At 35.3% G+C, this 22,978-nt stretch overlaps 1 protein-coding gene across 1 annotated transcript in view; it reads right to left on the minus strand.

Moving 5' to 3' along the window:
- The window catches only part of LOC149786718 (uncharacterized), a 102,773-nt gene that overhangs the window by 17,154 nt on the left and 62,641 nt on the right, over positions 1-22,978 (minus strand). Inside the window, exons 13-16 of the mRNA XM_089977219.1 lie at positions 22,638-22,716; positions 14,668-14,802; positions 13,410-13,528; positions 3,104-7,125 (exon numbers count right to left, since the gene is read on the minus strand). Coding sequence (XP_089833345.1) covers positions 3,104-7,125; positions 13,410-13,528; positions 14,668-14,802; positions 22,638-22,716 — 4,355 coding nt within the window. The remainder of the gene's footprint in view (positions 1-3,103; positions 7,126-13,409; positions 13,529-14,667; positions 14,803-22,637; positions 22,717-22,978) is intronic.

The raw sequence follows: 22,978 nt of genomic DNA on the forward strand, positions 1-22,978 counted from the left end.
AAGATTAAAATAAAAATAAAACACAGATAAAAGCTAATATTTAATTACCAAGACTACAGTACTGACATTGATTTATCAAATACTCATAGCTGTGTTAATATCTAGGAATGGAAACACTGTAATAAAACGGGGGTCATAATCCTACTTGGCTCATTTTTTGTTGGGGTTTATTTGTGGTTCAGGGCAACAACAAAAACCACAAAAATTGGTCCCCCACGAAAATTGATGATACTACAGAATTACATTTCTGAGTGAAATCCATGTTTTAATATAGCTTGGTACTTATCAGTTTTCAGTCAAATTCTGTTTTCATTAACCAAATCTAAGTGTTTCCACTAAGTATTTGTTAAAATGCTCTGCTGTTTCTCAAGAACATCTAGTTGGAGTGGGAGAGAACATATAATTACATTTTTTAATTAGACTCAGTAGTAAATAATTTAATTTTTAAAGAGTTCAATTTTTAATGACTGCAGTGTTTCAACAGGATTCAAAATTTGTCATTTGGCCACTTGTCCTGCTATGCAAGTGACTCATAGCTTTTACTTGTCCCGCATCGACTTTACTTGTTCTACTCTGTACATTATTATTACTGCTTAAAATGCCACTCATCAAACTGGATGAGCATCCTCAAAAGTGACTAGTCCTTCCTCAACCACCACCTGTATAAATGAGTGGACAAGTCAAAGTTTTAACTATGACAAAGGACTCACAAGCCCTAGTAGCCATTGGACAAACAGCTTTAAAATTTTAAGGACAACTTTTTTTTTAGGTCACTGAGCCCTGATATTTTGGTTACAAGAAACAGAAAGAGTAGAAACCATCTGAGTGGAAAAATTAACAGCAGAGGGCAAAAAAAACATGCAGCTTTTAATTAAGGCAAATTATTGAGTATGTATTTAAAACAAGAATAAAGTTTATATTTCAGAATTAATACAGATCAGACAAAACATATAATCATCATCAGCTTAAACCTCAGACCATTCAATGAAATTCATATTCTGCAGTTATCTAATCTATCTCTCTGCATACTGCTTGAAATCAAATTTACTGATAAAGCCCTAGCATTATCTGTGTTATGATAGCTTGACTGGAATTCTTTTACTGCCAGCAAAATATTTTTCATTTGCTTTCATGTATTTTTCCAAATACGTACAACTTAGCTGAGGGTGACAACAGGTCATGTATTAGATTGGTCACTTACACACCAGTCAGATTTGCCACACATAAAGATGGCAAACTAATGGTGGAATCCATCATCTTACAACTGAAATGGATCTATGACCTAAATTAAACTGCATGTACACATTCCAAATGTTTTTAGCATAAAACATGGTATACCTTTAATTTGTGTTGTCATTTTTCAGTTATAACATTGTGATTCCTAAGGTCACTCTCTCCATCTTACAGTTTTCACCTGAGCTTCCAAAATGTTTAGTCCCAAATGCATCTATTCTGTTTGCAGTCTGTAGCGCTGCAAACTGGCTATTATGAAAATTACTGCTTCAATGAAGCTTTGCTTTCTGCTAATACGTCTAAATTCATAGAAAATAATAAACATTAAGACATACTGTTTATACCTGCTTATAAGTCCAAACCAACTGCAATCATCACCGACTCTGATCTGCTGTTACATAATGCACTGGCAGAACAGGGTCTATGTTGTTTGTTTTAATGATTAAACCTAACAAGCTTTGAAGTGAGTATATATAATAACCTTATCAAATTATATTTCCACAAGTATGAACAAGCAAGTGGACTCTTTTCTGCATGTTGTTCTACAGTTTCAAGACCTTTTTAAAAATTTATGACATTAAAAAATGCATATCTGGACTTCAAGAAGTTATCAAGAGAATCTTCCAAAATTTAAAAATTGTGTAGTTTATTGAAGCTGTGGTTGATGAAATAATTAAGCAATTATTGTGAAAGTTTTCCACGTGAACACTCAGTTTAACAACTTATAAACAATGCAAAATTCATAGAACCAAACTTCTTATTTCAATAATGAGATCATACAACTAATCTACACTAAAACCCAGATACAGAACATAATTTCTGTTTATTTTCAAAAGACCATATATTCAGCTGATCTTACCTGATCTTTGCTGGAATCAAACCCCAGATTACAAGTGACTATCAAAGTCATTTTGTGAGATTCTGGTATTTGAAAACAATAAACATTCCAGAATGGAATATGAGTGGTTGGAGCTGGGGCTGCAGGTCACTTTTTCACCCTCCAACACCCATCAAATTGTAACTGGACAGGTCAACATAAATCAATTGTCACAATCCAACATTTAAATCCTAACCCACCCCCTTTCAATTCTGGAACAGCCCTAACACCTAACCATATGTACAAGTTGAGTTCAACTGCAAAATGCACAGACCTAGATCTGCTGTTGCATGATACATATGTAGTTTGTTTGAAGTAATCAGTAGAACAAACAACACAGACCCTGATCTGCTGGCAGTTTATGTGACAGAAGATAACAGTCTATGTTGTCAACAGTTGGTCTCAAATTATAAACAAGCATATAACTGTCTCATGCTAGCAATTTTAGAACACATCTTTAACAAGGTTTCTGTGGAATGTTATGTCTAAATGCAGTCAGCACTAAAATGATGCTGTCTGGTAATTCCAAGTTGACAGATCCTGACATGTTTCATATACATTCACATACAAATTGAATCCAACTGCAAACTGCACTGACCAAGGTATACCATCGCAAGTGTTTGCAAATCTAGGTCTATGCATTTTTTAGGATTAAACAGTAGCATAACATGGACCCTGATCTACTGGCACATTCTGCAATGGCAGATCAGGGTCTATGTTGCTTGCAGTTGGACCCAACTTGTACATGTGTACAGATGGAATGAGTATAAACTTGGCCATAGAGTAATACTGTACTGAAGTTAGAGCTGAATACCACAATTGATGCAGAAGTTAAATGACTCCAAATACTTTAACAAAAAATATTAATCTTGACCCGATGCCTGAATGTAAAACCTATGTCACACTTAGCACACACAAAAAATGACTCAATAAAATGAAGTTTTTTTCTGGGCTTCTTTTAACTATAGATATCACAATAATACTGATAATTACCTGTACGTGAGTGAAGAGTGACCACCGTCTGCGAACCAGATGTTCACATCCTTCCCATCTGCACACTCCGTCTCTTGCCTGCTTTAGATGTACAATACACACATGATGATATACACTGCGAGTGTTATCAAAGCATCTTTTGCACTGGGCCCATTCACATTGGAACTCTGGTGGGGGTGGAGCTAGTTTTGTAGCAGCAGCAGCAGTAGGGCTGGAGCTAATGGGTGATTTGGCTTCACCTCCAGACTTGCTCCGACTACGCTTCTTTGGTTTTGATTTGGACCCAAAGGATGATTTAGCATCTTTGCTCTTTGCCGGAGGGCTAGAGAGAGGTTTAGCAAGGTCTATTTTTGAGGAAGATTTGGAATGTTTACCTGACACAATCAAGTCCATTGTGGAGGGTAATGTGCTTTCTGAACTAAATTCACCATCCCTTGAAGTTTCTGGAGTTGGAAGGTGCCGAGTTGTACAAATTTCTATGTGTTTAGCAGTCGCATACTGAACACCAGGCTGACCAAAAAGTTGTTCAGTTGGCAATATCACATTTGCTGTTATGGGACCAAAGGTATTAGTCATGATTGTGATTGGTGCTGAAACTATTGTCCCTACTATTGTTGGCCCAGTATCTATACAAGTATCATTAGATTCCTCTGAGATTCCTGCCAATTTTGTCACAACCTCTAATAAATCATTTGTGGGTTCCTCAGTCTCTTTGTCTTCTTCAGATTTGATCTGTAAATACTGAGACTCAGAGCTGTTAATATCTGGTTTTGAATCCAAAATGCTACCTCCCTGAGATTGTTTGTCCATGGTTTGATTCAAAGCTAAATGAGAGACATTGTGTTTTCCAGAATATTTAGTATCCACCTCCATTGGTTCTGTCATGCCAGCATTGGGAATTTTCTCCCCTACATGATGCACTAAGCCATTTATCCTTGCAGACTTCTCCATAATTTTTGCCCCTGTTTTCATTCCAACATTCTTATCCTCCTGAATACCATTCATTATCTTGTCTTCATTACATATACGAACACTGTTTTGGATAATGATGTCTGAAGGCACTGTTTTTGACTGGCAGTGATTGATTGAATTCAGATCTCCATTTACAAGAGTTTTGTTTCCAGAAATTTTGTCACTCAAATTGCTAACTTGATTCAAAATGCATTTTGCTGTATTTGTACTGTCCATATTGCTTGAATATGATGAAGTTCGCACACCATTTGTACTTGCAGAAAATGAGGAACTCGACAGGTGATTTGATGAGTGATTATTAACATTAGCACAACTAGAAGATAGAGATTCCTTATCAATGTCAGTCAAAACATCCTCTGCTAATTCCTTCACAGAATCTGAACTTTCAGCAAGCCCAAGATCACCATTTACAGGCAGTGCATCAACCTCTACTGACTCTGTGGCCACCTTGACAGCACACATCTGGCTATCACTGGAATTGGAGTTTTCTGTGTATAAAGACAAAATGCAATCAACAGCACTCTGAGTCTCTCTCAACAAGCTATCTGTCTCAGGACTGGGCTGGTTCATGCTGGGAGGATCGGACTGGATCTGCTGTATCCTGCAGTCAACCAGGACTGAGCCTTCAAAAGCTTCCACCTCTGCGTCATCTGGTACCAAGTGGTCCTCTACTGGTAAACCAGTGTTTTCTTCATCCATAGTTTCTAATGTAGAACCAGTCTCTATATCCTCATTGTCTGGATCATTGGTTAAGCCAGATTCAGCCAACTCCCTTACAATTACTTCCATGGCTTGTGAGGATTCCTGATCAAATGCTGAAGTTACCTTCCTTGAATTGGTTGCTGCCTCTTGAGTTTCACATTCAGAAATTGCTTCCTCCATATTTACACACCGAGAATTTTCAACACATTGTGAATCTTCAATGACACCATTAGATTCAACTTCCTCACCATCCACTTGCATTTGCTCCTCCTGAGAATTAGAATTTTCATTTGGCCCTGTTTTAGTTGTACATATCTCACCCTCTCTGCAAGTGACTTCTTCTCCATTGTTAACAGGGAATTGTGCTGTAGGCACATCAGTTTCATTTAATACACATTTTAGTCCTGTAATATCAATTGATGTTTGCTGATCTTGATCATCACCATTTGAGACACTGGTGACTGGCTCACTATCTAAATCTGGACTATTATCAGATATACTATTTGTTTCCTCTACCACATTTTCTGTAGAGATTTGCACATCTGCTTGAATGTCTCCATTATTATTTGTTTCTTCCATATTTTTAGATATTGTTACCTGCTCATTATTACAGACAGAATCCATTTCCTCTGAATCTGATACAGATGTAGGGTTACACTGATCTGCACTTCTGGCAGAATCCTGCTCACATCCTCCTCTCTCGTGGCTGTGTTCAACTTTAGTGTTGTCACACCCTGTGGCAGTAGAGATTTCTAAAATTTGTGCACATGCACTATCATCTGTAATATCTTTCTGTGATGAAGATTCACATACACAATCAGGTCTTAAATTATGGTTCTCTGCTTGTTCACAAGAAGTCTCTGCTACTTCTCTATCTCCTAGTGAAGGAACATTACAAATCTCTTCTACTTTACTAGAAGAAATATTAGTACCCTGAGAGGGAGTGCTATCAACAGTTTGATTACTGGACGGTTCTGAAACTGACCGAGGCTCACCAAGAGATTGATAATGCTGTTTAAGACATTTGTTTTCCACACGTTCAATCTTGGCTTCTACTCCCTCAATAACATCTTTGGCCCTCTCCACCTCCCCACACACCTCTAGTTCAAGGGTGCGTGGAGAACGTGGTGATCCAGCTCGTGGAGAGCTTGATCGAGAACCTGTTGAGGATTTCCGAACTGGGGAGGACTTTGGTGATGCTGATCGTGAGGAATGTGCGGATTTCTGACTCGCACCACTTGTGCTTTTTTTGCTTTTGTTTTTCTCTGATGTCTTCTTCTGTACTGAAGATGAGATACTAGATGGTGCTAATGATGATGAATCAATGGATGATGGAAATGATGTGGTAATAGGATGAGTAGTGATAAATGTTGTATTTGGTTGATTAGTAAACTGACTAGAGGGCTGAAAAACTGGTGCAGATGCCTGCTGCACCACAAATGTCTGTTGAACTACAAACTGTTGCACTGGCTGCAAAACACTCTGATTTGAAATTATCTGAACACTTGACTGAAGGGGATCCTGGGGTTGGGTGTACTGAAAGAGTGTGGTCTGCTGCACTGGTTGGGTCTGTGTGTACATCTGTGGAGCAGTATTTTGGTACTGAATCTGAGAAATCTGGTCATCTAATCTTAGAGGTGATGCTATCCCATATGTTTCAACACCACTCATACACACACTAGTAATTGGAACTAGAGAGGGGTTTTCTTGATTATGGCGCAACTTTTTAGCCAGGAGTGTCTTTATCATTTTAGTATCAGCAGTGTCTTTTTGGTTATCTAGAGTATTGAAATACAAAGCCTCCTGAGCTGTTGTGGCATATAACTGCTGCTGGAGAGGAAGTGGTGTTTGAGTCCTGGGCATCAGGATCTGATATTGTCCACCACCTGGACGCTGACTGCCCATATCAGGACGAGGCAGTATGGCAGCTGGCATTTTTTTACAACCTGAACCTCTCTTTGAAGATTGTCCTTTGGATACAGCTTTTTGATTCTGATTTTGATTTTGTGGAGGTGATGATGTATATCCTTGTGCTGGTATTGATGGACAAAGAGGAGATGCAAACTGAGGCTTCTGTGCTTGAGAATTAGTTTCACTTCCCCCAGGTCTTTTTGGTGTGGTCACTTTCCCACTTTTGCTTGGAGTTGGGCTTGGTGCACTTCTGCTGGGCGGTGGTGTGCCACCTGTGGGAAATAAATGCGAGTTTTGAAGCGCAACCCTTGGTGGTTCTGAAAGCTGCTGTCGCAACATCGATGTGGGAGGGGTTAGAGAAGAATTCTGAAGCGTGTTATGAGATCTTGAGAAGGCAGCAGGCGAATGAGATGAAGACACAACACTAGGTTTGCCAACTGAAAGCAAATCAAATAAAAACAACACGCTACAACAATCATACACACTATATTATACATAGCATGCAAGAAAGTAGAAAAATACATCACAAGAAAGGCAAAGAAAAACTACTAAAAAGAACTTAAGAAATGTAAAACAAGCAACTTTCTACAACTTTCTTAAATCTTAAATTTAAGATGAGAATTGTAGCAGCTAAATTTTGAAGAAACAAGATTCAATTCTACATATCTTTCAGAGTTTAAAGCAGACTATTAATCGGCGGGTCACTAACATAAACAGTTACAAATGTTTGTTTGAAATGAAAAGATCACTCTTTGTAAATGGATTCAAACAAGTAAAACTTGCAATAAAGGTATTAAAATGCATTCAAAAGCTGCCTGGATTACATCCATGCTCAACTGTTCTAATTAAAAGTTAGATGCAACTAGATTATGAAAACAGTGCATGTCAAAATTTGACTTCTTGCTACATCTATTTCCTTAAAGTTTTATTTTTAGTTAATACTAACCAAATCTTTGATCATTTTAATTGCTGAAGTCTGTAATAAAGAAAATAGCTTTCTGCCTCTTTACGATTGTTTGACTGCATCATTCAGTTATGGAAGCAACTAAGTTCAGAATATTGTGTAATGTTTACAACTGTGTAAACAAACATGCATATGACTGTACCCATTCCAAAAAAATTACGTATTTCCACTTCTCTGATTTAAAGGATTCTTTGTAGGATTTTTCTTTTCATTCTTTCTGCAACATATGGACAAGTTTCATGTCAAAATTAGGGAAAAAAGTTGCAGTTTAAGAGAACTGGTTGTGGCACACATTAAGCTACACTGCACACCTGGTTGATTTATTGATATGGCAATAAAACTTTCTTGAAACTACATTATTTTCCATTGAAAAACATGTTCATTAACAGAACTTTTAATAAGTAATATTTTATTTTAAAGAAGCAATGCTTCAAGTTTGTAAGCCACTGTGTAGTTAGTTAATCATTGTAGATCCTGCAAAACAAAAAGTTTGACAAAAGGACATTTTTTAGTTACTGTATACCATGTATACATTTAGAAGTTCTGGTAAATATTGCTGTCTTTCAAAGAGGTAACTAAATATAAAACTGAATGCAGTAATGTAAGAGTAAAAATGATATTCACTCATGCATTGATAATTTTCCCATTCTGAGAGGACCAGAATAATAAATTCGTACATTACAGTTACATTTAATGAATATTTGACAGACACAAAATAATTACTCATTTTCCGTCAAAGCAGTTGTTTTGCACATGCAGGAAGTACATTATGGAGTATGTGTTATTAGATATTTCTGCTCCTTCACCTGGAGCCTCTCTATTGAGGCTTATTGTTATTACAGCAAACTTGCCTTTAAATTGACACATGTTGCAATATGTATATCACAGGTTGTAAATCATAATACTGGTACATGACATGGGTATATTCTCTCACCCCTAGTAAAAGAGTAGATAAACTGCTTTATTAATTTGTTGTAAACAAGGAAAAGTTATGAAAATATTTATGTAACAGGTCAGTAAGGCTCGAAACAAAAGAGTGCCCATGTAAAGTTCAGGGGCGACCTGAATCTTGGATATGAGCAACAATATTGATGAATTCATGAAGTGACCCAGGCTTCATAATGATATTGATATCATAAATTGTCCTAAAAATTTTCAAACCTAACTGTAATAATATTCAACAAAGATGAATAGTTATGAATGGTTGAAAAAAAAGAAGTCTCAAAACTAATGGTTTCATGTTGTTTCAAATTCTTTGGGCTACCAGTGATGTTTGTTTTAACCCTATATAATCTTAAGGCAGTGTATAGCAAAAGACAGGTAAATTTTCATTTTGGAAATGGTATGCATTAATAAACATTTTAAACAGGAGGCCCCAGTAGACCTTAAATTGCTCTTCTGATATCTCCCTAATAGCCAAATTCAGGAGCAGCTGGGTAAGAAAAATGGGACAGTAAGGTGCTTTCTATAGAAATTTATTCTGCTGTTAAAGTGCTGAGGATCCCCTTTACCTTCATTGTGTTTTCATTTGTTGGACCTTTCCAGAAGATGCTATAATATGTAAGTTAAAGCCTGATCATGCAGGCTTTTGCATGAAAAACAAGGGCAGATTAAAGCACCTTAAATACCTTTGAAAAGGTCGTCTGGTCCCCATAACAACTCAATCAAATCTAATCTGAAAACCCAGATCTACACCAAAACCAGACAATCCAATATTTGGATTTAAAGGCAACAATTGCACACTTTGGTTTTTATGCTATTTTCCCAGAAGTCTGTAATTTATGGGAAGTTTCAGTATGCCTTACAGTAAAATCTTAATGCTTGGCAGGTCTGCATTTGCACAAACTTGAAAACCATTCATACCTGAATGCTATCTGCCATATTGGGTTGGAATTTATCAGGTGACTTTCGCAAAGTTACAAGCAGCAAATACTGATAGGTGGACGATGGGTACCAGGTCCATACCACAAGGTCATTGGGACTTATGCCCAGGTGAGATAAAAACATAACCATACTATGTCCATGGCATGCCCTTCATGTCAAGATGTTATCAAATTGGTTCAAATTATGCTGAGTGTTGTATGATAAGTCAGTATATACGTGTTAACAGCAACCATATCGGCATTATTTGTACACATTTGAAAACCTTGTATGCTAGGATGCTTTTTTGAGAAATCATTTAAAGGTGATTTCCTTTATTTCACTTTATGTGTAGTAAAAGTGGCCAAAGTGGTAAAAGTAATGGTAGGTTAGCTTCCTTTGAAGAAACTTGACAGCCTTCATGCCTGAATTCTTTTGAACAATTTTTTTTAAAAATTTTTGTAATTGATAATTCTGAAAAAGTTGTACTAAGGTTTGTCTGTTTTTAGGAATGGTGGCCATGCTTAATGGTTGATCAGCATCATTTGTTAAAACCTTAAGACATCACTTTACCAGTTTAGCTCCTTATTTCTTTCTTTCATTTTCTCACATTTTTGATGGGATCCAGAGCATTAGTTCCGATGCCCTAAGGCTATCTCATGTTAGGCACCAATCTGGACATAACATATCTCAAAATCAGCATAGATCATGTTGATTTTCTAGAAAACAGTTGCATTTGAATAAAATAATTTGATTTTTAGTAAAAGGGGCCTTTTCCAAAATGGCCAAATTATATGTTTTGCTTTGTCACCCAACACATAAGCTGACAGGCTGAACTCAGTTAGGATTTTATTTTTCTATTTTGGTTTTAACTGTTTTGTATTGAATGCAAGTAACATTCTTCCTGTTTAACAGATCTCCCCCACAAAAAAATCAGGAAATATATCACCAATTTTCTCAGAGACTACAATATGATACAATTACAGCTTACTGGCTCAATACAGTACAGTGATACCTACAAAGCCCTTTTTATCAAGATGTTTTCTGACAGATTTAGTCGGATTCTGTTTTTTCAATAATGGCATATACGCCTGATGGAGAACTGGCAATTTGTTTCAATTTGTCTAATTTTTTTCATTTTTGGAAGACAAAGAACACAGACAGCAAATACTGATGGTTGACACATGACCATATTATAAAGCCCATGTGACCATATGACAGGTGAGCTAAAATGGGAAAATGATGCAGTGATGCAAGATTTCAAGAGAACTAAAGCTAGTAATGATTGGTGCATCACAAAGGCCCCTCTCTTTACAATGTTATATATTGGGATCTTAAAAGAACTTCAATTCTCAAACCAAAGTTTGGACATGGGCAATTCAGAGCCACAGGTCTTCTACATAATGATGTGGAATGCTGGAAATCCAACTCATTTAATGTAGGTGTAAAATAATATTGGTTGAAATGCAATACTTCTTAGTAAAATTGTGCCGTGGAAAGCAAAGTTGGCAGATTTGGCAATTGGGAGCCAGAACTGTTCTGAATCAAAACATGCAACACTTCAAGGTCTTACTAATATAAAGCTTCATGCCAATCTTGGCTTAAATGCAACAAAGTTTGCTAATGTCATTTTGCAGAAACCAAAGCCAGCAGAACAAGCAATCAGGGGGACAAAATTCTTCTAAATGAGACTAACCAATATAAAACACATACAAGTCTGTGAGTCAATATTTATATAAAATGGTATCAGAATTATCATGAACTACAACTCTATCCAAATTAGAGCTGATGAGACAAAGCCCATAAAAGCTCATTATGGGCTATGCAACAATGTATAAACCAATAAAAATCAAATGATGCTGAATGGTTCTAAAACAATGCTGGTTAGAAGCATCTGCTGTAGTGGAGATGTAATATTGATTGCAAAATGGCAATAACTTCATCAAAATTTGACCTGAAAGATGAAACCTTTAAAAAGCATGTCTACCAATCGCACACAACTGTGTGTGAGGGTAGTAGAGCAGTGCTGACTACAGGTGAAAGCAGACAGACAGACAGACATACAGACAAACAGATGATCATATATAAATTATGATTACTATAGGGCTCTTGCATTCACACAACTTTCCTCAATGGAATAGTTTTATAGGTTTAAATACAATCTCTCCCTCATTTCAAAACTGACCCATAATTTAAACCTAATAGGAAAAGTTATATTTATCATCCAGTATCTATTATTTAGGACTGCTTGGTAGACCACTAATTCTGGATCATAGCACTCAGAAATAAAATTATAGTTAATACCAAAAAAAATGACATGCAAGTGAAAATGAGACTGAAATTATTGTGAATCTCCTTCAATTTTATTTAGCCAAGTGGTAAAACAATTCTTATCAACCGCAAAAGAGGACTATCCAGCTTTAATACTTTTTTATAATGCTTAAATCAATATGGAGGTTAAAAAGTGAACTCCCCAATTTATCCGAAATTAACTTTCGGAAAACAGGATGGCCAAAAAGTACATGAACAAGAGGTTTTTTAAGTTTGGCCATACTGGTTCTGTAATTTTATCTCTTTATTATAACACTTGTATAACTCATGAAAACAAAGAAATTGTTTGAATTTATGCAAAGAACTATATTTCTCCAACACTTTAGTGTGCTTGCATAACTTGAAAACCCACTTATAATGCAAAGGCATGTGTGGATCTCTCTTGTACAAAATAGCCATAACATAGGATCCTGTTTGCTTAATGTGAACAAATTTGCAATCAAAACTGGTCAATTAGACCTTAATATATCACTTGATTTATCAGCAAAAGCAAAAAAAAGAAATCCTATTTTGTTTTAAAAAAAATTAAATTCTCAATACAAGGTAAAAAAACAATATATGACAAACTATTTATAAAGTAAAATGCTAGTAATGCCTTTCTGTGGCAACACTTTAAAAACTAAATACCAATTAAACAAGTCTTGTCAAGTAAAATTTAACTGTACCTTCTGATTTGGTTTCAGTGTAATCATTATAAATATGATGTGCCCTCTTGTACTCAAGCATGAAAAGTGTCAATCAACTGACACAGTGATGTCCAGGTGGGAACGTAATTAAGTTCCAAGTGTGTTTTGATCTCCAACTTTCAGACGTTTTGGTTGCATTGTTACAATATATTAAAGATAGACCTGCATTGTATTATCACATTATGTGTTCTGTATCAAATCAAGTCAAGAGGGTAGAATAACTTAAGTTACAAGGCATGCAAATCCTTCCTGTGTAAGAACTAGCAATCAGTCGTGTGTCAAATCATTTCAGCTGACCTAATGAACAGAGTTTTAAATATTATAATGCAAGGAACATAATTAAAATATCCAACATTGACCAGTGCTTTACTGAACTCATTTGCAAATGTGATCAAGGACAGCTTGGGAACTAAGTGAAAGAATCAAAGTAAATTCCAGGTTTCACAAATAAGGTTCATAATTTTCCAGAATTGTTACTTAAAGAATTAGTTTTGTTCTGAATCAACTATAACATCAGAATGCATCCACATTCACCTGCAAAATGCAGTGACATAATATATAAAGTTTTCACTGGTACATATTTAATGTGTTGATATCTCTCAGAACAATGTTTTTAATCTTTCAAAGACTGGTTATCCTGAAAATTAAAGTAATATGTTTATGCTGTGGTCACCAATGTATGCAAGTTACCGAGAAGAAATATATGAAGTAAATAAAAATTCTCAACTGTAAATGACAACAATGTCACTTGCAACAATATATATGTGACTCCACATTCTGAATAGACCCAATATGAGCTAATATTGTTATCACTCAATGACTAAATTAAATATGATTAAAATAAATAAAATCAAGACAAAGACATTTTTGCATGAAATACCTTGATAATTAATGGAGAAGGGTAAAGGTGTGGATCGTTTAATGATTCCGCGGATGAAGGTATCCTTTAAACCATCTTCTCTTGTGTTGTTCACAACATCTATTCTAGGAAATACAGACCTGAAAAGTATACAACAATTTCATATAAAACATCCAGCTATGAATAACAAAAGTGACCAGTTCAACAAGTACTGCACATTTCTAGCAAATGTCACTGATGTAATATCACAGCACATTTGAGGATACAAGGACCCTAATACAGAAATATGTACACTTTTAGGTAATCTAGAGATGTCTTCATACATTTGGTTTATTCCCAAGATGACAACCACAAGAATGCTTATAAGGAACCATAACATAAAGTTTTGGGAATCCACACAGTCTGTCCTGAGTGGATAAAACATTTGTTAAAACTTATGAAAATTTCTATACAATCATTCTCCACCTTCATACAAGACTACATACCTGTATTCAGTCTCTAACAATTTAGATCCAATAAGAAAAAATGATATGTCCATTTTGCTCCAGTTCCAGAATCTTTAATTCCTTCAAAATTTGTGGCCCAAAATAAAAACCATACACATTAATTTTCAAAAATTATTTATACTGTCCTTTAGTTTCCATCTCTGTTGCCATTTTTTCCCACTTATTTACAGACTAATTCATGAATTTCTTGTTATGTACATTTTTTCCCCACTAAGAAACTATATTCTATGTACCAGTGTATCATAAGACCCAATCTGTGACCACATAAAAAAAACTCCCCTTCATAAGTTTGTCCTAGTAATATGATGTTCCAGAATTTTATCATTAAACAAGTAATTTGGAATGCACATCTTTCAACAACAAAATAATTCTGCATAATCTGACATCTGTTATTATTCAGAAGAAAGTTCTGTTATGTAAAGTTAGTGCTTGATTGTGAATCACAAAATCTGAACGCTTCTGCTTTTTATCAGTTGTGACATTGACACCATAAATGAATGTGAAGATTTTTCATAAGCATAAAATTTCTGCATATTTGATGGGGATACTGGTATTTGTTGGGATAGGGGATAGCTTGTTTTGTGGAGATACTAGATTTTGTGGAGATATGGTGTTTCTGGGATACCGTATTTCTGAATACATTATTCATATTAACAATTACTATACATTACCTGATACATTAAATCAATCACTAGTTTGCAATTTTTAAGGAATATATAGGCTACTGAGAACTGAAGAATGCTAAAACAGAATGATTTATTTCTATTACATACTTGAGGCAGGTAAGGAAGTCCTGAGAAGGTTGCACCTGAGGCATGGAATACCTCTTACAGAACTGTAAATACTCTGTAATCACCTCCATCTGAGGCAACATTGAACCATTCCGTACTTCAAAGGTGGCCTGCAACCTACATACCAAAAGAATTGTAATACTTCAAATATTGCAATCTTTCAAAGAACAGAACAGCCCATCTATAATGCACATACCATGTTTGATCTAATACTTACATGTGCCTTAATAAGCACAAAGCTCTTTTTCATCAAAATCACATAAAATATATACCTATTACCAAGGGTACATCTCTATTACAACATGCACCATAGAAGGGATGCTGCTACTAATACCAACCTAGAACAATGTGGTTCTCTTGAAACTTATTACCACACAATCCTGGTGAATTGTTACGAAAAGAACTTCATGGGTTAAATCATCGTAAAGAAATGAATTATGCATCACCTTTATTAAGTGTGAGCATTTTGAAAGAGAGAATACACAACCAAAGTGGATTGCTTCTAAATGAGGCAATCAGTGCTAACTTCTTTTTACACATATGAGGACACTATTAATAAATCTGCATGAAAATTAATCATATGAATCTGCATAAAAATTAGTCATATATGAATCCTCATGACAATTAGCCATATTAATGTTTAGTGCATAGTGGGGTATTATGTCCTACATAGTATTTTCACCTCTACAGTTCCTGGTTCTTGCATGTGCATGCGGCATATGATTCCGCTTATAGTCTGTGGTTCCTCTGGTCCCTCCCATTTCCTCCTAGCAGCTTAAATCTTAACAAAAAACTTTAATCCCAAAGAAATCATTAGAAGTTCTTGGTTTTAAAAAAATAAGTGATGTTTGTACAAGTATGCTCCCAATGCAGACCAAAAAGGCCAAGCACAAACATTTCAACAAGAGACCCAAGTTGACCTGAGATCGTTCAACATGTAGATATCTGCCAAGCAGCTAAATGCAAAAGCAGTTCTTCAAGAAATCTGGGTCAACAGGAAGCTTTCTGCTGAATTTCTTCCAATGCTGTTGATTGCATACATTATGAAGGCAATTTTTTTCAAGGTTTCTCAAGAATGTATATCTTTATCCATATTTGATGGAACATCACCATTTGTCCTGTATTGAAAAGCTTCTATGCCAAGACGCTTTCTGTCAAAGTTGGTCAAATTCTGATGAACAGTTTTCTGAGATAAATTGTTTCTATATTTAGTAATGGTGGCCATATATCTTACAGCCGTTGGCAGCATTTGTATAAATTTTAACAACATACTTTTAAAAGTTTTCAAGGGTTTTCTATGTTCAGTAATAGCAGCCATATTTGATAGAGGATTAGCATCTGTAACAATTTAAAACCCATCATTCCATAATGCTGTCAAATTCAAATTATTTTACCATAGTTTTTGAGAAGTTTCTAAAGCATTTTAAAAAAAATTAGTAATGATATCTAATGGCAAATCAGACTCATCTGTATAAAGCTGATCACCTTTAATACAAGAATGCTTTCAAAGTTGGTTCTGCTTAAAAGTTTTATCAAAAGAATCATTTACAGATGAATGTGTGTCAAGATTCATGGCAATCCTCCAAGCTGTTAGGAGAAGTAGCAACAATAAAAAAACTAATGCTAACAAATGGACAGAATGCAGACCATCACATAAATTTATCTGGTCTATTACCAACGAGGCTGAAAACTGAATCAGTTCATCTACATATACCTACCAAATGAAACTTCTCTACCTCAAGCGTTTCTTTGCTCAGCAGTGCAAAGAGTTTCCAATAATAAAATATAAAAAAATGTGTTTAGAAAATCTTCCTAAAATGGCCTGAAAATGTAATCAGGTTATCCACAAATATGCCAACCAAATTCCATCTGTCTACTTTAAGTAGGTTTTGCTTAATTGTGATAACAAGGTTTCTGTCAAAAATCCAAGTAGAAAAGTTTTAAAATGTGCAAAAGTTAAACATTTATATGTTCTAGTATTGTCTTCAAAATGTAATCAGGCCATAACAGACAAATGGAAATATGCTATCAGAATTTCATTTCTCTTTGCTATATGTCTTTTTCTTTGCAAAGTCTTGCTAACAAACTTCTCTGTGTGGTCAGCCAACAACAAATGTATGAATGGACAGGACCAAATCAAAATGAGCCAGCTACAAGCAGTAGGGGCATACAAATTTGTACTTATACGTAGCTGCCAACCTTCCAGGCTCACAATTAGTGAAAATAGGGATAAAAAGTCGTGAATTTAGACACGAATTCGTGAATAATACCATGACAATAACTCCGTCCACTCTGACTACTCCGACCGTCAATACTACACTATATCAAGTTCGCAAAATAAAAATAAAGCACTACATATATGCAGAAATATTTATTTATCAAGACATGATACTGTGGCAGACTTGAACTTCCTCAACTGCTTGATCGTAAATTTGTTTTCTAAACAGTTCCGACTTTTTGCCTGCTGGTTGATCTTGGGGACTAAAATTGCTGACAAATTTTCTGCAGCTAAGGAGGCCTTAAAGTCTGTCTTATTTTTCCTCACTAAAGAAAATACTCTTTCGCTGTCACTGTTGCTGTGAGGAATGCACAGGAGCTGCAGCATTTTTGGTTCTTCCACAGGAAAATTTGGAAGTGATTTTCAAGTCCGGGAACAGATGTCAGAACAAATGTTTAGCATGGTCTCCAGCTGATAAAGGTAGATTGTGTTCGACACAAGAAAACTCACAAATAATACTTAAGCGTTGGTAGCCTGCGGGTCTTCCACCAATGGTTTAAAATATTCCAGAGCTGAAATCTGCGAATTCTTAATTTTCCCAACTTCTACGTGTTTTTTGCAACCGACATTCTTCCTCACATCGTCTCTGCGATGGCACACTGAGTGCAAAAAGCATGAATGAATATCAATGTTTAATGGCAGAATGCACGGCCAATTTTTGATATATTCCAAATTAAACTTCACTTTTTGAGTAATACATTTCTTTTTCCTTGGCGGGGAAGACATTTTCAAAATCTTACATGCGATGCTGAACGTTAACTTGAATCGGTGTTTTGACGCATGCGCGGAGCAAATTTCCGGTTAGGCCCCAGTTTCTCTCAAAAGCATTTGTAAAACTACTCTTATACATATAGATTAAAATAGGCTAAAATGCTTGCGACCGGGCCAACTGTACTAATCGGCTGTAGATCTACTAATATCGTGACCAGCGGTAACGGACCGTTTCGGCAAGTGCGAATATCACGACTAGCGCTTAAAGGGAAATCGGTTATTTTATTAAAGATTTAAAATAATTGAGGATCGGAAAATTCGTGAATTTTTGTCTTACGGCGTGAATTCGTGAATCGCTAAAAAAGTCGTGAAATTCACACCAAATTCGTGAGGGTTGGCAGCTATGCTTATAATATTAGGTCATTTTTGAGGATGTCATATTACAAATAAAGCTGTACCTATTAATCGGCCATACTCATAATCGGACCAATTATTAGAACAATCAGTATCGGCAGAAATAATCGGTGCCGATGTAAACAAATTTCCAAAATATATATTCAATCATTACATTCATCTTGACAAGGCCAGAATTTTAAATCAGAATTAAATAGTGGAAATTAAGGAATAAACATTTGATTTGGGGGTTAACTGAAAGACAATATATTCTTAAAAGTAAATACTTTTTAACACACTTGCTATAAACTACCACTTATTGTCTGTACACAACAAATCATCAATACTATTCTTGCACTCATCCCAATCACAGCAGCCAACCAGCCAATGAGGCCTCCTGTGGCTGTGAATGTCCAGCATACACATTAGCAGATAGCTAGACAGATTAGATAGCTTGCGAAATGTTCCACAGCTTTGATACCTGACATGCATAAGGTGATACAAAGCAAGGTGCGTGATTTAGTTTCTGCCCAATCTGACCTCAGTTTGACCTCTGATGTGTGGTCAGACCCGTTCATCTTTGTAGCCTTGTTGAGTCTTATGGCACACTGGCTGAAGGATGACTTTCAGCGGAAACAGGTTATTTTATCAGCAACACCTCTTGATGAATCACACACAGGAGAATGTTTGGCAAGCAAAACTGGACAAATTAGGAGAGGAATACAACATTCTCAAAACTCATATCCATGTTCTTTTGCATGACGGAGGTGCAAACATGGTTAAAGCAATGCGTCTGGCTGAAAATCAACAGTATCAGCTGTTTTGCACACATGCTGCAGCTCGTTGTCAGCGATGGCATTCTGTCGCAACAAGCTGTCAAAGATGTTTTGGCGATCTCACAATCCATAGTCAGCAAGTTCCAGCACTCCATCCTGGCACAATAGCAGCTCAAAGAGCAGGAGGAAAAATTTGGCATTGCCCATAAGAAACTTGTCCAGGATGTCCAGACACAGTGGAATTCTACATACAATATGTTGGTTTCTTTATAGCTAAACTCTATGACCTAGCCTAACAGCCCAACAGTGGGTATTGCTTAACAATATTGTGGACACGTTAGGCCCATTCGCGGACATTACCAAGGACGTAAGTGATAGCCAAATATCAGTATCCGTCATTCTTCCTATGATGAAAATGCTCTGAATGTTGCTGGCTCAAGAGCATGAAGCAAGTCAAGGTATTCAGACAATGCACCATGATATGTTGACATCACTGAACAAACACTTTGCTGATGTTGCCAGCAACAAGAAGCTTCTCTTGGCCAACATCTTGAATCCACAATTCAAACATCGCCTTTTCAGCGAAGAATTACTTGTGACCAGATCCAAAGAATGGCTTAGAGGAGAATGCATCATAGTTGCATCAGCTGACAAGCAGGAGGAACCCCCCGACCAAAAAAAGAAAAACTGTAACTGAAACGGACACCACTGGACCATCAATGTCGCATCTCTGGGATTTGTTTTCTGTGGCCTGTGACGAACCTGTCCATACCGTCAACAAAACAACCCATGTGGATGACGCCATTGACACGATGCTTGAATTGTATCTGGCCAGCCCTCTGTTGCCACAAGAAGATGACATATACGGCTGGTTTCAGTTCCCCTATTTAGGCAAATTAGCTGGACGCTATTTGCACCAGCTTCAAGTGTTCCGAGCAAGCAGCTGTTTAGTGGCGCAGGCCAGATTTTTTTGGATCGTCATGGATCGTTACAAGGTGAGAAGGGATAAATGTTACTGTTGCTTAAATACAACCTACCTCAACTAGGCTTTCAGTATTAGCTGCAGCCAGTGCAGTGATGTCTAACTTTAGTCTTAACGCATGCATATTTTTAATTTTAATTATTATTGGGCTATCGTTATTAACATTTATTAGTCATTTATTGAAATCGAGTAATGGCTACCTGCATCACTGAACGTAAGTTAAAAGACTAGCTAAATACATTTTCATTCATTTATATCTTGAATTGGCAAACCATAAGTTTTATCAGTGTTAGGTTTAAAGTTTTTCAAGCTTTATGTTTGTGTGATCATTGTTTTCTATTAATAGCAATGTACTTCTTATCCGGTTTCTGTCTGTTTATGTACAGAAGTTCATATTCACTTGCTGCATTAACAACTTTGTTGTAACTCACACGGCCAAATACCTGCTTGCATTACACTAACAGGTTTATGTTTCTGAACCAGTCATTGTTATAAAACAAATAAAAATGAAATAATCGGTCTCGTAATCGGTATCGGCAATTTTAATAATTACGCTGTATCGGCATAATTGGCAAAAAGTGATATCGGTACAGCTTTAGTTACATATGATATATATACTTTGAAGATGTTATATTACTTATGATATTAAGCACACTTTGAGGATGTTATATTACATACATTGTATACACTCTTAAGACGTTATATCACTTAATATATATAAAGATGTTATATTACTTATAATATTAGGCACACTCTGAGGATGTTATATATAATATTATAAACACTGAAGATCTTAAATTTATAATATTATATATAATTTGAGGATGTAATATTGCATATAATATTATATATAAATTGAAGATGTTATGTTACTTATAATATTAGGTACACTTCAAAGTTGTATTACTTATAATATTAACAACACTTTGAAGGTGTTATATGTAATATATTATATTCACTTTGAAGATCTTATACCGGTATTACTTATATACATGGTTTCCACGCTTTTCTAAAGATAAATTTCCAGGGTTTCTCCAGGCTGAAATTACTTTTTTCAAGGTACACATAACATTTTAGATTACAAAACATGCATTTTCTAAACCTAAAGATGTTTCTCTTTCAAGACTCTCCAAAAACATCGAAGTCAGAAAAGATAATCATGTATAAAATCACAAAATGTATCACACGAAACAAATTTGATTATATTCCTATAAATTAGCATGTAAAGTCATTTCAGTGAACAGAATAAAAATTCTAACTTTATTTTGCTGCATTATGTTACCAAGTGAGGACAACATAATGAACATAAATTATGTTTTGTTTCCTTTCAAACCTTTAATTCTAAAGAATTATATAGCAATATATATATGCATTTCATAGATAGTAACATTTCCTATTACAGTATAAAGAAGAAAAAAAAATGCAAATAATTAGAATCTTGCCTTGTAATGAAAAGAGTTTCACCCTGAATTTATCTGTGCCAATAAAATCCCAAAAAAGATTTTTCAAACAACCTAATCTCCTTAAGACGATCTGGTTAAAAATCCATCATTTGAAAAACATTTTCAAAAGGGTTGATTTAAATATTTAGAAAAGACCTTCAAAATTATATACTGTTGTATAAACAAGGACTGAATTTTCTGTAAAATCAATTTGTCTTCTTGTAATTCGTTAAACCAGTCCCCAAACATGTATTGATACAGGAGCTTGTATCATTTTTTAACATATACAATGCTGTCAGGCATTTCTGCGCACCTAAGGTTTTCATCTCCAATACTAAAGTAAAACGCATACCGAATTTGACTGTAACGCTTACCATTTTAAAAGAGGCAATTGTCACCACAATATTCTGTTCAAAATAATGTTAATTTTGGACACACAGGATCACCGTGTTTTCATGACTTGTGACATGCACACAGCTTTGAAAAGATGTAATGTTTATCCATCGGGCTATAGAAATGAAATACATTATTTTGGACTGTTTCTGTCAGCAGTTCAGTCGAGTAATTTGATCAGGTTTATAGCTATTTTTACAAAATTAAATGTAGCAATGCCAATAAATGGCAAGCGATATTAAGCCAACTAAACCAATCTTGTAAAAAAATTAGTAAAATTCACTATTTTATTTTTTTAAATGAGCTATTATGTGGAAGAGAAACAACAGTGAATATGGTGTAATGTGTTTACATCTTGTTTATGGGGAAAAAATACTAAAGAATTTAGAAACAGACTAAATGTGGGGAAAGACTGTGAGAATCCCATTCTAGTGGCAAGCTGAAATGTTGGGCAGCAGACAATTTTGTACGTATGAGACAATTTCTTGCAAAATTGAAAACTTTAAGATGCATACCTATTTTTTAAGGTATACATTTCCATCTTTTATGAAATGTAGTTATTTGTATGATTCTAACAGATACATAGTAAATAGGAATTTCTGGGTTACAGGTTCAAGCACAGGAGTCTGATGTTTTATCAATAAAGAACAGCAAAATCAAGTGGTGGTGGAAAATTCCCGGGTTTTTCCCAACTGTCATCAATATTTGCGAAATTCCAGGACTTTTCACAGTTGGGAATTTTTAAAATCTTTTTTCTCGACTTTTTACAGATTTTCCAGTAGCGTGGGACCCCTGTATATAATATACACTTTGAGGATGTAATATTGCATATTATATTACAAATACTTTTAAGATCTTATGTTACTCATAATATTAGGTACACTTTAACATTACAAAAGTGTTCATTATGCTCATGTGTTATTTGTATTTAGTGTCTTTTATCACAAATTCACTATACTACTGATAGCAGGACATACCAGTTACATGTTGTTGGTTCAGCATCAATCCCTGGACCCTCAGGCAAAACACTGCTGCCAACCTGCGACATTTGCTGATCTGAAACATTCACCAAAAAATATGATCAGATTAAAATATAAATGTTGGCAAATGCTGAGCACACATCAGTAATGTTCTTGTCAAAATTATAACAATTTGACTTAACATGCCATTTTTGTGAATTCAGAAGAAACAAGGTTTTCAAACCACCCAGAAGAGATATAATTTTTTTTACAATAACAATTAGACTTGAACTATTCAATTAGATCTATTCATTTCAATAGTCAAAAAGTGAAAATGACAATGCTCAGTTAATCCTTCA

This window comes from Sinohyriopsis cumingii, chromosome 12 (assembly GCF_028554795.1).
Source record: "Sinohyriopsis cumingii isolate HCF-2022 chromosome 12, ASM2855479v2, whole genome shotgun sequence".
NCBI classification, from domain to species: domain Eukaryota; kingdom Metazoa; phylum Mollusca; class Bivalvia; order Unionida; family Unionidae; genus Sinohyriopsis; species Sinohyriopsis cumingii.